The 15,104-nt window shown below is 36.4% G+C and overlaps 1 protein-coding gene across 1 annotated transcript in view; it reads left to right on the top strand.

Annotated features, from left to right (window-relative positions):
• Positions 1 to 15,104, top strand: part of NCAM2 (neural cell adhesion molecule 2) — a 2,742,482-nt gene that overhangs the window by 2,162,411 nt on the left and 564,967 nt on the right. Inside the window, exon 14 of the mRNA XM_044072021.1 lies at positions 5,204 to 5,325. Within this exon, the coding sequence (XP_043927956.1) occupies positions 5,204 to 5,325 (122 nt within the window). The remainder of the gene's footprint in view (positions 1 to 5,203; positions 5,326 to 15,104) is intronic.

The following is a 15,104-nucleotide window of genomic DNA, read 5'->3' as shown; positions in this document are numbered from 1 at the left end:
GAACTTCCAAAATGTTGAACACCATAAGTTTGAACTTGGAAGATCGAATTTGGATAACATCAAAACTTCAAAACAGCAAATTTTTTCCCAGGGTAAAAATTTTGCTGTTCCGAAAAACACACACATAACACAATCACACCAAACACCTAAAAAACCTACACTAAACCTAACATACACCACTATCTATGCACTATCCTTAACCCAGCCCTAACCCTAAGGTCCGTCACTACCATACACTTACCTGACCCACGCCCTAACCCTTAAGTCCATCACTATTGCACACTTACCTGACCCGCGCCCTAACCCTAAAGTCCGTCACTATTGCACACTTACCTGACCCACGCCATAACCCTAAAGTCCGTCACTACCCATTTGTACACTTACCTTGACCCGGTCAAAAAATGCCAAAGCCACCGAAACAGCCAACCAAATTCTTTCCCTGGAAAAGAATTTGGGTTTTTGCAGCTTCGACATTCTCAACTTTCAAACTACCAAGTTCCGCCTTCCGGTATTCGGCATTCTTCATGTTCAGTTTCATGATAGGAACCCTGTTTCTCCCTTATAAGTTCATTTTCATTTTATTGCATATTCATTTTATGTTCTAGCCACGAATGACCAGTATTCTCACATTTTTTGCACTTTAAATCACATTTGTTTGCATTATGCCTTGTTTTACCACATACATAACAAATTTTTTATCATATTCATTGATTAAATGATCATTCTTTCCACAAATATAACAAGTCTTTGGTTGATCCCTGTATTTCCTAAAACTCCTATTAACATTAACATTAATAATACTAATTACATGCATAGCATTTTCATTTTCCATTTTCAGTATTACTCCACATCCCCAGCCCCCAGTCCATAGTTCCCTTTCATTGTATATTTTTGTAGAGTCCATTACTTCTTTACATATAGTTAACACATGTTCTTTCAGTTCTTTTACTTCAACTAAAGTTCTAAACTGGATCATTATTCTTTTCTTTTTTTTTTTTTTTTTGTAAAAAGCTTGCACCACATATTCTGACCAAGGTTAAATATTTTTCTATTGTTCATATGCACCCAAAGTTTTTTTATGGCCTGCCCAGTCTCAAATATCAAGTCACAAAAATTATCTTTTTAATTAAAACAAATGCTCTTACCTCTTTTGCTTTGACTCCCAGAGGTGCTATGACGGAGTCCCAAACCTAATACTTGTCCAAACATTCTACTTTTTTACTGCTCACATGTACTATATACTTTTTTTTTTTTTTAATTTCTTCTTTGCTCCTTCTCCAACAGTTTGTGCATAAGTTTTTCTCTCTGGAACTTTTTCTGGCATAGTCACTTCTTCACATTTCTCTTCTACTATTTTCTCCATGATGGCACTTCATGAAATTGCTGCTCCACTTTCTGGCTCACTTTGGTTTACAATTTCTTCCAAATAAACATCACTCACCCCACCCCTCCAGATTGGGAAGCTGTAATTATGCATTTTTCAGATATAACTGTCTCTCCTTCAAACAATCTCCTCTGAAAGTTTTCCTCTGAATCCATCTCAGCTGCAATCTCCTTTTCCTCCAATGTCACTGTTGTTTCTGCACCCACATCACCAGAAAAAAAACTTCTGGTAGTGATTCTACAATTTCAACTACAATTTCAGCAACTTTCACTCCATTTTCAGCAAAAGCTGAATCAGCATGTTTTCCCCTATTCTTCCTGGCTGCCTCCATGCCTGGACAGGAAACAGGAAGTTAGAATATGTAACACACAAAGCCCCCCCCCCCACTAGCAAGAGTAAGGGAAGTTCCCCGATGCCTTGGTCACATTTTCCCTAGTAGCATAAATACCACCTCAGGTCTCACCTGAAAACATGCAGCTAGCTTAGAGGTACTAACCTGGTCAACAAAGGATAAATAGATAATAAACAAGAATAACTTAGTCAAGAGGCTACGGTAATGAAGTTAGAGCCAACAAGTTATGTGCATTGCTGGTGTGCAATGCATTATCCATACATCTCAGCACAAATTCTGCACATAAAGATGAACAAGAAGCATGTGATCTTTACTGCCAGGTATATGACATGCATACACTCACATAATGATGCTACAGAATGACATTCATGTTGTAACACTGCGGTGCATAACTACAGTCACATTCAGGTGCCAATGTGCAGAGCTATGTTTTATTTTATTTTGTTAACTGAGTAGGTGGACTGGTCCAAAGACATTTTCAGCCACAAAGTGGGCTAAGAAGGTAATGCATTATACATACAACACTATTCAAAAGACATTATGCATAAAACACTATTCAAAACATTATTCATAAGTACAAAATACGAATGCAAAGGTTCCTCATTTACACATTAGACAAACAACAGAAGACAACAATATAATTAAAATATAGCTGCATACAAATACAGAGAGAGAGAGAGAAACTTTGCAGAAACTTCAGACCATTTGTCAAGAATATAGCTCATCTTGTTCAAGATTACAGTAGCATTAATTAACAGGGTATTATCCTGATGAAGCAAAGCAGTGGGGTGACTTTCTGCTTGGAGTAATAGCGGTAGAAGAGAATGAGAAGACTGGAGAGAAAGGCAAAGGTAATAAAGTTTTGCCTGGGCTGCTTTTACATTTTTATTTACACAGATTTATTCATGTAATTCACAGTTATATCATGAATTAGTGCTTTTGTTCTATATATTCAGTAAGAACTTCTCAAAATATAAATTATATTGCTTTCACTTAAACCATGATATTAATGAGTATCATGTGACCTTTACAACACCAAATAAAACAACTGTGTTCACGACATTCTATAAAAATATTTGAAGTTGCTTTAAATTTTTAAACTCATTTATAGTAATTTTACTTTTTACATAAAAATTGTGCTATTAAAATGACAAAATGCTCTCTGTTATCTATGTCTTTCTGTTCTCTGTTTTTTATGTATGGACATTCAGAATTCAGAGTGATTTGATATAAAAAAGTGTGACTAGTTTTAATGGCTAACTATTATAAGGCAGAAGTACAGCAGTCATCACACAGTTAGAGTTACAACTAGAGTTGGGTGGGCTACAGAACATAACAGCATAAACTGGCTTACATGTTCTGTTTCAAAGGAGAGCATGGAGTAATGAGCATTGATCAAACAATCTTTGTTGATAATGAATACTTCAAAAGTATTCTCCAGTATGTGCAATAAGATGTGCAATGCAGTGCTATAAGCTATCAAAACTGCAGTGTGCTTGTATCTTCTGCCCAAATTTGGCATACCTTTACACAGTAGTGGCACAAACCAAACAAAATGATATAACACAAATGGCAGAGCATGTATGACATTTTCAGCATGCACTTCAGTTTGCACTTGCCTTTATCATTTTGGATGATTCCTCTGGTTCATTTGGAAATGGATGAAATAGCCGTGACACTCAAAAAGCTTGCATACCTCATTTGTAAATATTACCTAAAGAATAAAGGAAACATTCTTTCAGAATTGCTTAAGTCTGGAGACTGGTGGCAATTTTAAGGTAGTACCTTACCCAAACATATATTATTTTAATGTGTGGTGTGATGTCTTGATAAAAATATACTACACATTAACAAAATTCTCTCATTGTTGGTGTATGGTTTCATACATCTTGCTATTCTAGCATCCTAAACATATTGTGCTCTCCTTGTAAAAAACACAGCAGTATAATCCATAGGAACATTTTATTAGTGAAATTGGCTAAAAATAACTGATATGAATGTGCCATTTTCTGTTTTTGAAATTCATAATTCACATGACCTTGGTTTCTCTCCAGTCATTTGCTGTTAGAATATCTTCTGAAGTAGCTCACAGCTTCTGAATCCTGTGCCCATATGTTGTGATACAACTGCTTAAAGATTTATGGGCATTGTTTTATGAAGATCACAGAAATCCTTTCTTTTGTTCTATTTCCTTAGGTGGCACTGTAGAATAGTCAATCATGACTGTGTAATAAGTGCACAAAACTAAATTAATCTGTGTTGTTGAAAATAATCTTTTACACATCTTATAAGAAGCTATGTTTTTTCTAGAGTTTTAAAGTCAGACTTACTGTGCCATACAAAAAAGATATACTGGAGGGAATAACTAAGTAAACTGTACATGTATGTCAATCCTTCATTTATATGACAGAAGAAAAATGAGATGCAATACAATTATGTTGATATAAAATAGATATATAATTACAAAGTATGTTACTGAAATCCTATAAAACATGCTAATTACATGGTAGTACTTGTAGGAATACAACCTTGGGTACTTCATGACAATGAAATGACATTTTTAAATCTATTGTGTTTGACATTTCATTGTGTGTGTATACACTGGGAAAGGTGTTCAGCTATTGCTGATCAACTCACTACATACAAAGGAATAGAATGCAACAGGGCTTAACAAATATGAAATTTTTGTGGAGAGGAGTGAGACACACTGCACCCGTACAATTGGAACTGAACATCTTAATATAACACATTCCAAGCTAAGACAAAAGTACTGTGATGTCTCAGGAGTAGTTTGCATGAGCGAATTCATGTAGGTTGTATTACAGAGATAAAAAATGCTTGCCCTCCTGCAAAAGTGTTCTTCTGTTGTTTTGCTACCTTCCTTTTAGTTTCAGCGATCTTAATATTTAGAAAGTATGGTTTGATACTCTGTTTTTTCTGAAAACAATGAGCTGATTTGGTTGAAACTGCTGCAGATTTGGTGTGTCTGTTTTAAAAGAAACTAATGCATATTTATGCCAATAATGTGAATTAATTTTGTATCCATATTATACTTGTTTTTCAATTTTCATTTCTACTTGGAGTAGGAGTATAATGCAATCAAGTTGTAAACATTTCCATACTACCATGGGGACTATTAACACCAGACTAAATATTCACATTAAATCTCAAACTAGGGAATAAACATTGTTCTTGCTTTTGAAAGATAGCTGTAAGCACACTGGATAAAACCATTAAAAATTGTCCCTTCTTATTTTAAGTAATGCAGAGATTTGTAATGTGGAGTTCGAATATTAAAAAAATCAATTGATATATAACAGGGACTTTCTTTATAAACTAAGTTTATGTCTAAGTGATACTTCCTTGACAAAAGATCAATGTTTTAAATGTGTATTGTCCTTTCATTTGTTTTGTTAGAACCTGATTATGGTAAATGACTTCATATACATTTTTTATTAAATTTATAGAAAAACCAAGCGCACCTAAAGTTCATGGGCAAGCAGGAAATGCAAAGAGTTTTAAAATTATCATAACTAAACAAGACGATGGAGGAGCACCTATTTTGGCATATATAGTTCAATTCAGGAGTGTAAGTAACTTTGTTTTTATTTTGAAAATGATATCTTAAGAAAACCAGTTAATACTATGATGCTACAACTTCTTTTACCTACTGTGGCAAAAAAAGTCTTTAACAAATTTCTTTTTATCAAATCACAAAAAAATAAATAAATTACTGTTTTATAATTTTCATTCCTTTTCAAAAATATACAGTCTTGCATGCTTCTAATTTAGTTTTAGATATGTTTTTTTTATTTATTTTGCGCTGACATGTATTTGACTCCATTTTAAACTGCATATGACAAGTTCCAGTACTATACTGCAAACTCATACAAAGGCATGCATAGATGGAGAATTTGAAAGGTATCATTGTATTACAGTATAAAAGAAGAATCAGTATTCCCAGTCCCTGGTTTTGGACTTTGGTAGTGGTAATCATGCTGACTAAGGAAATGCACAGGTATTTTAATAAACACTGCAAAAGTGTAAGGTTCCTGAAGATGACCATTATGAGCATACAATTATTACTATGATTCATAGAGATAAATGTAAATGGGCTTCATTTGCATAAAACAATGCTTAGAATTTCCCTGTACTTATGTGAGCAAGTTTAACAGTGCCATATTAGTTTTGGATTACTGGTGTTACACAGCAGATTACTTTGTAAACTGTGGAATTTTTAAAGCAATATACATAAATAAATAATAGAATTATTGGAAATGAATGTGAAAGAATTTAAAATAAGGTAAGATTATTGGTTGACTTTAAGAAATGCTTGTTTTATTCACATGCTGGGCATATTACAAAGGGTTCAGTGAATATAGAAATCTGTCATTTTTTTAAACAGGAAGTCATTACAGCAGTACTGGAAATAATCACTGATTGGTGAGAAACTCATTTACTTTACTATCTTTTAGTGACTGGACATACATGGTAGAAGTGCACTGATTAAATTCAGAAGTACTGAAGTGGCAAGGATGTTTTGTTGGTGCAACGTGTTTTTACTAGGAGATTCCTGAGTGTCACTGATGAATGAAAATCGACATTATTATGATTACAAGAAAAGATCTAGGGGCTAAGGAAAGTGTGGATCTTAACAAATTGTTGTTTTTTACAGCTGTGAATGTATTTTTGCTATTGCAAACAACATTACTTCAGCACAATTTTACTTGGCTGGACTCTGTATGTATAGATAAGTATGGAGGGGGTTCTGAGGATGGCAGGCATGCTTTCATTGTTGTGCTGTTTGCCTGTTGTGTTTTTTTTTTTTTTGTGTATGACTGCAGCTTTTTATGTGCAGTAAAGATACAGAACAAGGGATTGAGGCAGATAAAGGACAATTCAAATCATTTATACAGGATCAGCAATGGAAACAGCTAAGCTAGCATTAAGCTTGCATTAAGTGACAGCATCTTTTTGGATTGCAAAGTAGATTGAATAGGCACCACTCCTTCAGGAGCATATGCTGTTTTACATAATGTCAAATTTACATCTCATTATGAATTAATTTGCTTATGCTTATTCATGATCATCAATTGTTAATGTATGTAACCTCTGTGAAATGAATCATAGCTTAGCTATGCTCATTCACAGACAACTCTGACAGCCATAACTTTTTCATGCAGTGACTATAAATACTGCACAAAAGTTCATGTGTTTGCAGAAGGGAATGCCAACTGTATTGAGAAAAATGGCATGTAGTCACTTGCTGTCACACAGTATGACAAGTGCATTTACCCAGATGTTTAAGAGTAATACAAGTGATTGACAGATGTTGTACTACTTCTTCATTGCCACATTTGTTTGTATTGCACACTATGTTACAAAAACATAGCTGGCTCAACCAGCGCCCTTGGCCGGTACCAGTGCCATACACCCTCAGCTCTTCATGTAAATTGGAAAAAAATTGTAGCAATTGATTTATTACAGATCCACATAGCACCTCCTTCACCACCCTCCAGTTCTTCCACTGATGAAGAAAAAAAATGGATGTTCCTTCTACTGGCACACCAATCAGCTGCCAGATGCACAACATGCCCTCTTCTCTCCTGGCTAACCATTCAGGTCCCATTTCTGCATGGTGACCATGATCCTCTTCCATCTTATTAAAAAAAATTAAAAAAAAAAATTTCTTTAGTATTAACTGTAGCAAACTGCTACAGTTTATATCCTGCCTGCACAGACTGCTGTCGCTCATGTTTAACGTAAAAAAAAATAAATTATTGTAATAAACTATAGCAACCTATTTGCTACAAATGCAGCAAACAATTGTTAAAGTTGATACCATGCACTACAGTGCTCAGGTTTTAGTTAAAAAAAAGATTTTTTTTTATGTTTTAAGTCTATCAAACTGTTTGTCACAAATGTAATAAACAGCTGCTATAGTTTAGACCACACACAGAGTGATACATTGCTCAGGTTTGACCTCAAATTCAGTACTGGCCTTTAAAACACATTATTGCACTAGAGATCAGGATCAGCTGATCTTTCCCTCCCAACACTTTGTGCTGAGAGCAATTGACCATCTCACCCTGCCTAGCTATGCTACTGCTATGTTAGTCTATCAAACCATTCATGTTCTGCTGATAATTTTAGTTTTTAATCAGTACTAATGAAATAAATGTATCCAGTCTTTGTGATAGTAGCATCCAACTTTACTTCAGCCAATTATGATAGAAAAACTGTACTGAAGTGCTCCAAACCAGTCAAATAACACCAATGACCAGATGGTCCACACAATAAATGGCAAGACTGGGCATTCAGAAATGCTGTGATTTGTAACCATGGCCATTCCAAAACTGTTTACTATGCCATGAGTAATTAGCCCTGGGTTTAATTAACAATGCATGAGGCCAGGCATGTGTGTATGATGAGCAGCTCCTTATTTCAGCCACAGTAATATAGGAAGATCATGTTGGACTAACTCTTGGTCCCAGTAAAGTAAGAGCAGATGAAGTTAAGACTGAGAGAGCATGAGAATCTAGGTAACCAACATAGCATGTCTGCGGTTACTAATGAGTGTGTGCTGATCTACATTTGTAACTCTAGGATACATATATGCAAAGGAATTTGTTGTGGAAGGTTGTACATGAAGTATGCCTAATGTGCGAGGCTAGACATGGTCATGGGGCCACAGAAACCCACATATAATAGACAAAAGACTGAAAAGAGAGATAAGAGAGATGTGGTAACAAATCTAGGGTTGAAGAGGACAATGGATAATGGAGGATGATAAATAACTACATACATACATACATACATACAGAAGTAGCATACTTGAATACTTGAAGTTTAAAAGTGTGAAAAACACACAGAATAGGTGGAGTACAAAAAACTAACAAAATATATCAAAGGAAACCAGTAATGACATCAGCAGAGTTTGATCACTGCACCTGTGCTATAAAGGATATGTCATGAAAAACACACATACAACTATACAGGGATTTGAATCCTTAACTCTCTTCACTGACCTTCTACAAAACACTTTGTTTAGAAGCTGAACCACAGAAGAGGCCACACTAAAGGCTTAAGTGAAGTACATAACAGCTGATTGCTACCCATTTACAGATTGGAAAAAAGGTCCTAAAACTCTGAATGGATTTGAGTCTGTTCAGTGACAGTAAATAATTCACTTCATTTACAAAGCAAGCAATTGCAGCAGTCACACAGAAGATGTATGTGAAGCACTTAGCAGGTAATTGTTGCACAGACATCTTCTGTGACTGCTGCAATCACACAGAAGATGTCTGTGAAGCACTTATCAGGTAATTGTTGCACATTTACAGAATGGTTGCAGAAAAGTCTGAAAAAGCATACAGCCCTAAGGGGATGTGAATGCTCTGCTCTGTTCATTGACATTCTGTAAATCATTTATAAGCTAAGCTATGGTATCAGTTGTATAGGAAGTGTCAGTAGAACTTGCTGCAGGTGATTGCTACACATTTGCAGAAGTGACACAAAAAAGAGCATGCAGCACTGAAGAGATATGAATTTTCCAATTTGTTCACTGACGCTTTATAAATCATTTTATTTACAAGATGAGCAATGGAGGCATTCCAATTAAAGCCATAAGGTTTGCCCTATTTCTTATTTGCACACTGCTTAGTAATGACGCTTGACTCATTTGTGAGAACAATAACAGTCTAGGTCAATATACATGGTAGATCAGTGACTGAATGTAATTGCTGCTATACAATGAGAGGTATCATTTCACATTGGTTGTGCATGGGCATTACTACTGCTCTTTGTAGCCTATCACACAAAGTACAACCATAAAAAGATAAGCAACTTAAAGCTGCATATTGGCATGTCTGTGGTGAGTCTAGTTTTTGTACTGGATTGAAGGTTTGAAATAAGAAAATGGGAAAGAGATGAAAAGAGTAAGGAAGCAAATGGTAGAAAGTAGATGAGCATATAAGAAATGATCAGGATGGAGGAGAGAAAGGGAGGAAATTCTTTTTTGTGAGACATATCCCTATTTTATATTTTTGAAGAGAAAGATTAGTTGGGGCAGGCAGAAAGGGAAGGAAGAAGAAGGAAAAATGGTTTAGTTAGGCAGCAGAGGAAGACAGGCATGACTGACAGGATATGTGGTAACAAACTGATGGAGCGGAACACAATAGTGAAAGAGATATCAGACAAACAGATGGGAGACAATGGTAAAGGAAGGCTTGAACAACCAATTGGGTTGGGCATGGACACAAAAGAGAGGGGGACACCAGGATAGTGGATAGGAATGGATGGTGACAGCTGCATTCTCTGCCAGCTGAGATGCAGTGGAAAATTTTGTCTCACCCTTGGTATCATCACCACTGGGTCCAGGCTTATGTGGTAGAGCCAGTGCTGGTAAGGAAGTAACTCAACAAGTCACCAGAGATTATTCTGTATATGGCCGATTCAGGCATCCAACTTGCTGTCTATAATATCCCCCACAATGTCTGCCAGTTATCATTTGGTGACACTGGAATCCCCTCCAGCTGCACTGCTACAAGGGAGTACAACTTCACCAGCATCTGGTGCAGGGCTACCTGAAGCAAGTGGGGCAGGTAGGGCAGGAGGTGTGGAAGAATCTATTGTTGGTTAGGATCCAGATGTGCTGTGTACTTCTGGTTGTGTTGGTGGTGACACTGCTGCTGCAAGCTGAAAGGGGTCATCACACTTTGCCAGTGGGATGAGTGCAAATCTTTATGCTGCTACATAAAAAATAAAAACATGAAATGAAAAGAAACAAAACTATAAATAAAATAAATGTATTTAAGAGAGAAAATAGTGACAAAGGGAGAGAAAATTGCAAACACAAGGAAATACTGAAGTTCATACTTTGTTGACACAGGTACATTTAAACAGATATACTTGTTGGAACAAAAAAAATGAATTCATTTAATGAGCCTGTTAGTATATATAAACGAGGGGAGGGGTACAGAACCAAAAAAATGATGAGCTGTTTAAATAGATAAACACATACCTGTTGTCAAAGGTGCAGTATTGCTGTCTGAGATTAATGTACATATGCAAAGTATACATGTTGTTTCAACATACATATTTCACTCACTGTCGGCAGGTACATTAAGGAATTTTTGTACTACATTTAAATGTACTCACTCAACTAATGATGATATTACATATTTGGCCCATATAAAGCAGCAATGCATATATTAGTATGTTGTCATAATTTAAAGATCATGTGCAAAATATATTTTGCACTTTTTTTGCAGTAATTGGGTACTACTGTAGTAATGGGGGGGGGGCATTCAGATATTTCAGATATTTACGAGTCTATTAGAAATAGATTCATTAAGTGAGCAAACAACTATTTATGTTTACCCTGTATTGAGTTGTACAATCCCTTGCAAAGTATGTGTCATTTAGTCCTGCATTTTGGTGGTGTGATTCTGGGGAGAAATAGCTGGCAGTGGGAATACATGATTTTCATAGTTAGCATCAGATCTTAGATAAAATCACACAGAATGCAGCAGAATCAATTGGTCAGACACATGCTCAGCCATGCAATTAATCAATAAATATCTAAATCTGGTTATACTGAAATACTGTAAAACTATTTCCATATGTGTCATTTAGCTATGGTGAAATTTCTTTCTGTATGCAATGTACTTCCGTTTTTGTCACTGTATCTAGTCCTCATTTTTTCAAATAGTTACTTCAAACACTCTTATCAGTGAAGTCACTCACATAACCCGAGTTTTCTTTATAAAAGTGAACAGTTCACGGTCGACAATAATTTTATTACAATGTTGCATTGTTGCCAACACATGTATGCCTAGTACTGAACATTTTACTAGGAATCATGTCCTGCAATATTTTGTTTTTTGTTACCTTTCACCCATGGCAGTACTTTTACTTTGTCAATAAAAAGTCATTCTCAAAAAGTAAAATAATTGGTATATGTCACTGCATTAAGTATGGGACAAACTTGGAAGCTTGGACACTAAAACTTCTAGTAAATAAACCCAGCACATTGGTATTTTATATCTGAAGAGCCATCAGCCATCTTAGTTTCGGGACTGTTGAAAGCTTGGAACAAGGAATTTGGGTGACATTTTCGGGACTGTTGAAAAATACTGCACTTATTTTACCATTTATCTCATTTTTGTGTGTTTCTGTTTGTGCTTATTCTGAATCTGAATTTGAAGCAATTAACTGAAAGCATGTTATAGCTCTAGTGACTTTCTTGTGGTCTCTGTGACATGCCTAGGTGTTTAAATTAGTTCTGAGTGGCCTCTCATTTTATTGCAATTTTACTGTGTTCTGAATTTGAAGCTACACCTATAAATTCATGTGGGTTCTACAGTATCCATTATTATTCTTCTGAGCTCTTAAAAGGACTGTCAGCATTGCTCATCTAATTCTGAGTTTTAACCACTTTTCAAACAGAACCCTTTGTTATTTTTGTAATCACTTAAGTGGCTTATAAGCATTGTTTACCTAATTGTGTTGTAGTCACTTTTCAGACTTAAAACAAAAAGCCAACTTTATCCAGCTGCGCTTGTTGTAACTAGAGATTCTGGTAATCAAACCCAGCTTCCCTGGTATTTTATATTACATTAGCAATCCGACATTGCAGTCTTGGGGCAGTTGGAAGCTTGGAAACAAAGTATTTGGACTATATTTTGCATCTGTGGAAGTACATTTAAACTGCATTTCAAATACTGTTGTTATCTTAAGATTTAAATAAGTTTTGTGTTTTTCCTGTTTATGTTTGATCTGAACCTGTATTTAAAGCTATTAATTGAAGGCATTTTTCTTGTTGCAGTGCTTTATAGTCTACAGTCCTTTTCAAGTGGTTTCTTGTGTTGCACCTAGGTGTTTAAATCAGTTTTGAGTGGACACTCATTTTACTGCATGTTTACTATCTTTTTTGGAGTCCTTTGAGCTGCCAACTCTTTCGTTATATCTGCTCTTGGAAACTCCTCCCAGTCTTATCTTCTCTCATGCTTTTTTGGGTAATGACAGATGAAACTAGGCAGGCCCTGCCAGGGGTGCAGCCAAAAAATTCTATTTTGCACTCAAACTCTTTATACTGCCCCCCCCCCAACCTATCATATAAAAAATGGACACATCTTCAAAAATGTTGTCCCCACCAGCAGTTAATAACTTGTACATATCATTTCCAGTGATCACCACTAAAACTGTTAAACATACTGTTTTTTTTTTTTTTTTTTTTTTTTTTTAGATTACCATACCAGTCCTCTCTGTAAGCAAGCTATGCACTTGTAATTAGAGGAATCACTTTAAACAGTTGTAGACCTAATATGGCCTAAAAAAGCTGCAACGAAAAAAATGTACTCTGCAGAGTACAAAGAGCATGCCCGGCTACACCCTTGGGCCCTGCATGTATGCTGTTAGTGTGCTTTGAAATTACTTTAAAGTGTGAGTTCCTCATTGCTGTCTCATTTGTAGCTAGTAGTTTCATTTGTTTCTGATACATTTTCACTTTTGGAGAAGTGTGTTGTTACGTTAAGAAGACTGTGACTGCAAATCTAGAAGCAGTAGAAAGATAACCTCATCTGTCCAAGTTGAAAAACACTGATTGTGGCTTAAGAGAGGATTACTTGTTGCAGCTAATTATTTAAATTGTTTCTGATAGCTTTTCACTTTTGACTAACTAAAGTGTGTTTTTACATTGAGTACTGTGTCTGCTATTCTAGTGGCAGTACAAATATATTCTGGTTTGTACAAGTTAGAAACAGACAGAAGAATTAAAGTAAAATGTTTTCATCAGCCAGAGGGCTTTTTAAGTTGGTTTATTGACTTTACTTTGAGTCCAGACATTTACAGTGTTTGCTCAGTTTTTGGCTCAGTTCCACAGAGCTCAATTTCTTGGGGTCCACTCCTTTTTTTCCTCAATTTTTTTTTTTTATTTTCAATTAAAATAACATTTACATATTTTTAAATATCATTTTAAACAACTATATACAATATTTACAATAGCCTGACTTTCAAATGTATACACTGTATGTTATTAAATATAGAATTAACAGATCAGTTATCAGAGATGCAATATTGATTATTGCAGAGTGTCCAACAAAGATATAGGTTCATAGGTAGGTACTAGGCTATCTGCCTGAAGGCATTTATAAGCCTAGCCAGAATGTGTTGGCTTTCGCCGCCCCCTTAGATTAGTCCCCTGTGCCTCTGTCCAGCAGAGACACTGAAGTGATCCCAGAGGTAAACTTTCTGTTTCCCATCCACTCGTCAAGGTTTCTTTTGAAGAGTGTTAGCGAGGATCTCTGCCTAATGTAGATTGGGATCTTGTTCCAAAGCATGGGAAGTCTTTGGGACAGGAATCTATCCCTCCAGCATGTCCTATTTATTGTTGTGGTGAGGTATAGATCCCTAGAGCATGTGGCTCGAGGGGATGAGGTTTTCTTTAGGTGGAGCATGTCCATCAATTCTGGGTTGGACATGGCCTTGTATGTCAGGCAGAGATCACCTCTGAGTAGGCAGTATGCAACTGAGTACAGCTGTAGTTTCTTCAGTAGCGCTGCATAGGGCATCTGTTTGAGGCCAGTGATCCTCTTGGTGAGGTACTTCTGTGGTCTTTCTGGCTGTTACAGGTGTCTTGTAAAGTACATCACAAATGGGGCGTTGTACTCTATGATGGGTCTGATGAGTGATGAGCAGAGGGGCACAATGACCTCTTTTGATCTGGATGCGAACTCTTTTGTGATTAGGTGGGCCACGTAGAAGGATTTCCTAACCACTTTGGCAATGTGATTATCAAAGGTGAGATTACTATATACTTGGGTCTCCAGATCCCTTAGTACACCTATGTGGTAGCTTGTGGGTACTTTGTTTTTTTTCCAAAGGGGATTACTATGCAGTTTTTGGCATTTAGCTTGAGGCCATGATTTTGACACCAGGTATCCGTCTCAGTGAGACCCTTTTGGAGGATGTCTGTGTCAGCTGGAGAGTCAGTTATAGCCCCTAGTTTGCAGTCATTTGTGAACTTGGTCAGCCATCATCCTCCTGTGCTTGCCTGTACCTCTGAGAAGTATATGCCAAACAGGAGGGGTCCTAAGACTGAGCCCTGGGGAATGCCACTTGTAACCGGTTTAGAGTCAGACCTAGCTCCCGCAACTCTCACCATGTGAGTTATGTCCATTAGCCAGTTGGCAACCCATCTTGTGATGTAGGAGTTTATGCTCAGGCTGGTGAGCTTGTCTATAATACCAGAATGGGGAATGGTGTTGAAGGCCTTAGTGAGGTTTAGGTAGGCTGTGTGTATCACCTTTCCCTCATCTATAGCCTTGGTAAATGTCTCAAAGAAGTCCATCAGGTTTAGGAGGCATG

The sequence above is a fragment of the Protopterus annectens genome, chromosome 5.part0 (assembly GCF_019279795.1).
Source record: "Protopterus annectens isolate FY-2018-M chromosome 5.part0, PAN1.0, whole genome shotgun sequence".
Taxonomy (NCBI): Eukaryota; Metazoa; Chordata; order Ceratodontiformes; family Protopteridae; genus Protopterus; species Protopterus annectens.
The sequence above is the reverse complement of the archived record's forward strand: the minus strand, read 5'-3'. Positions and strand labels throughout refer to the sequence as shown.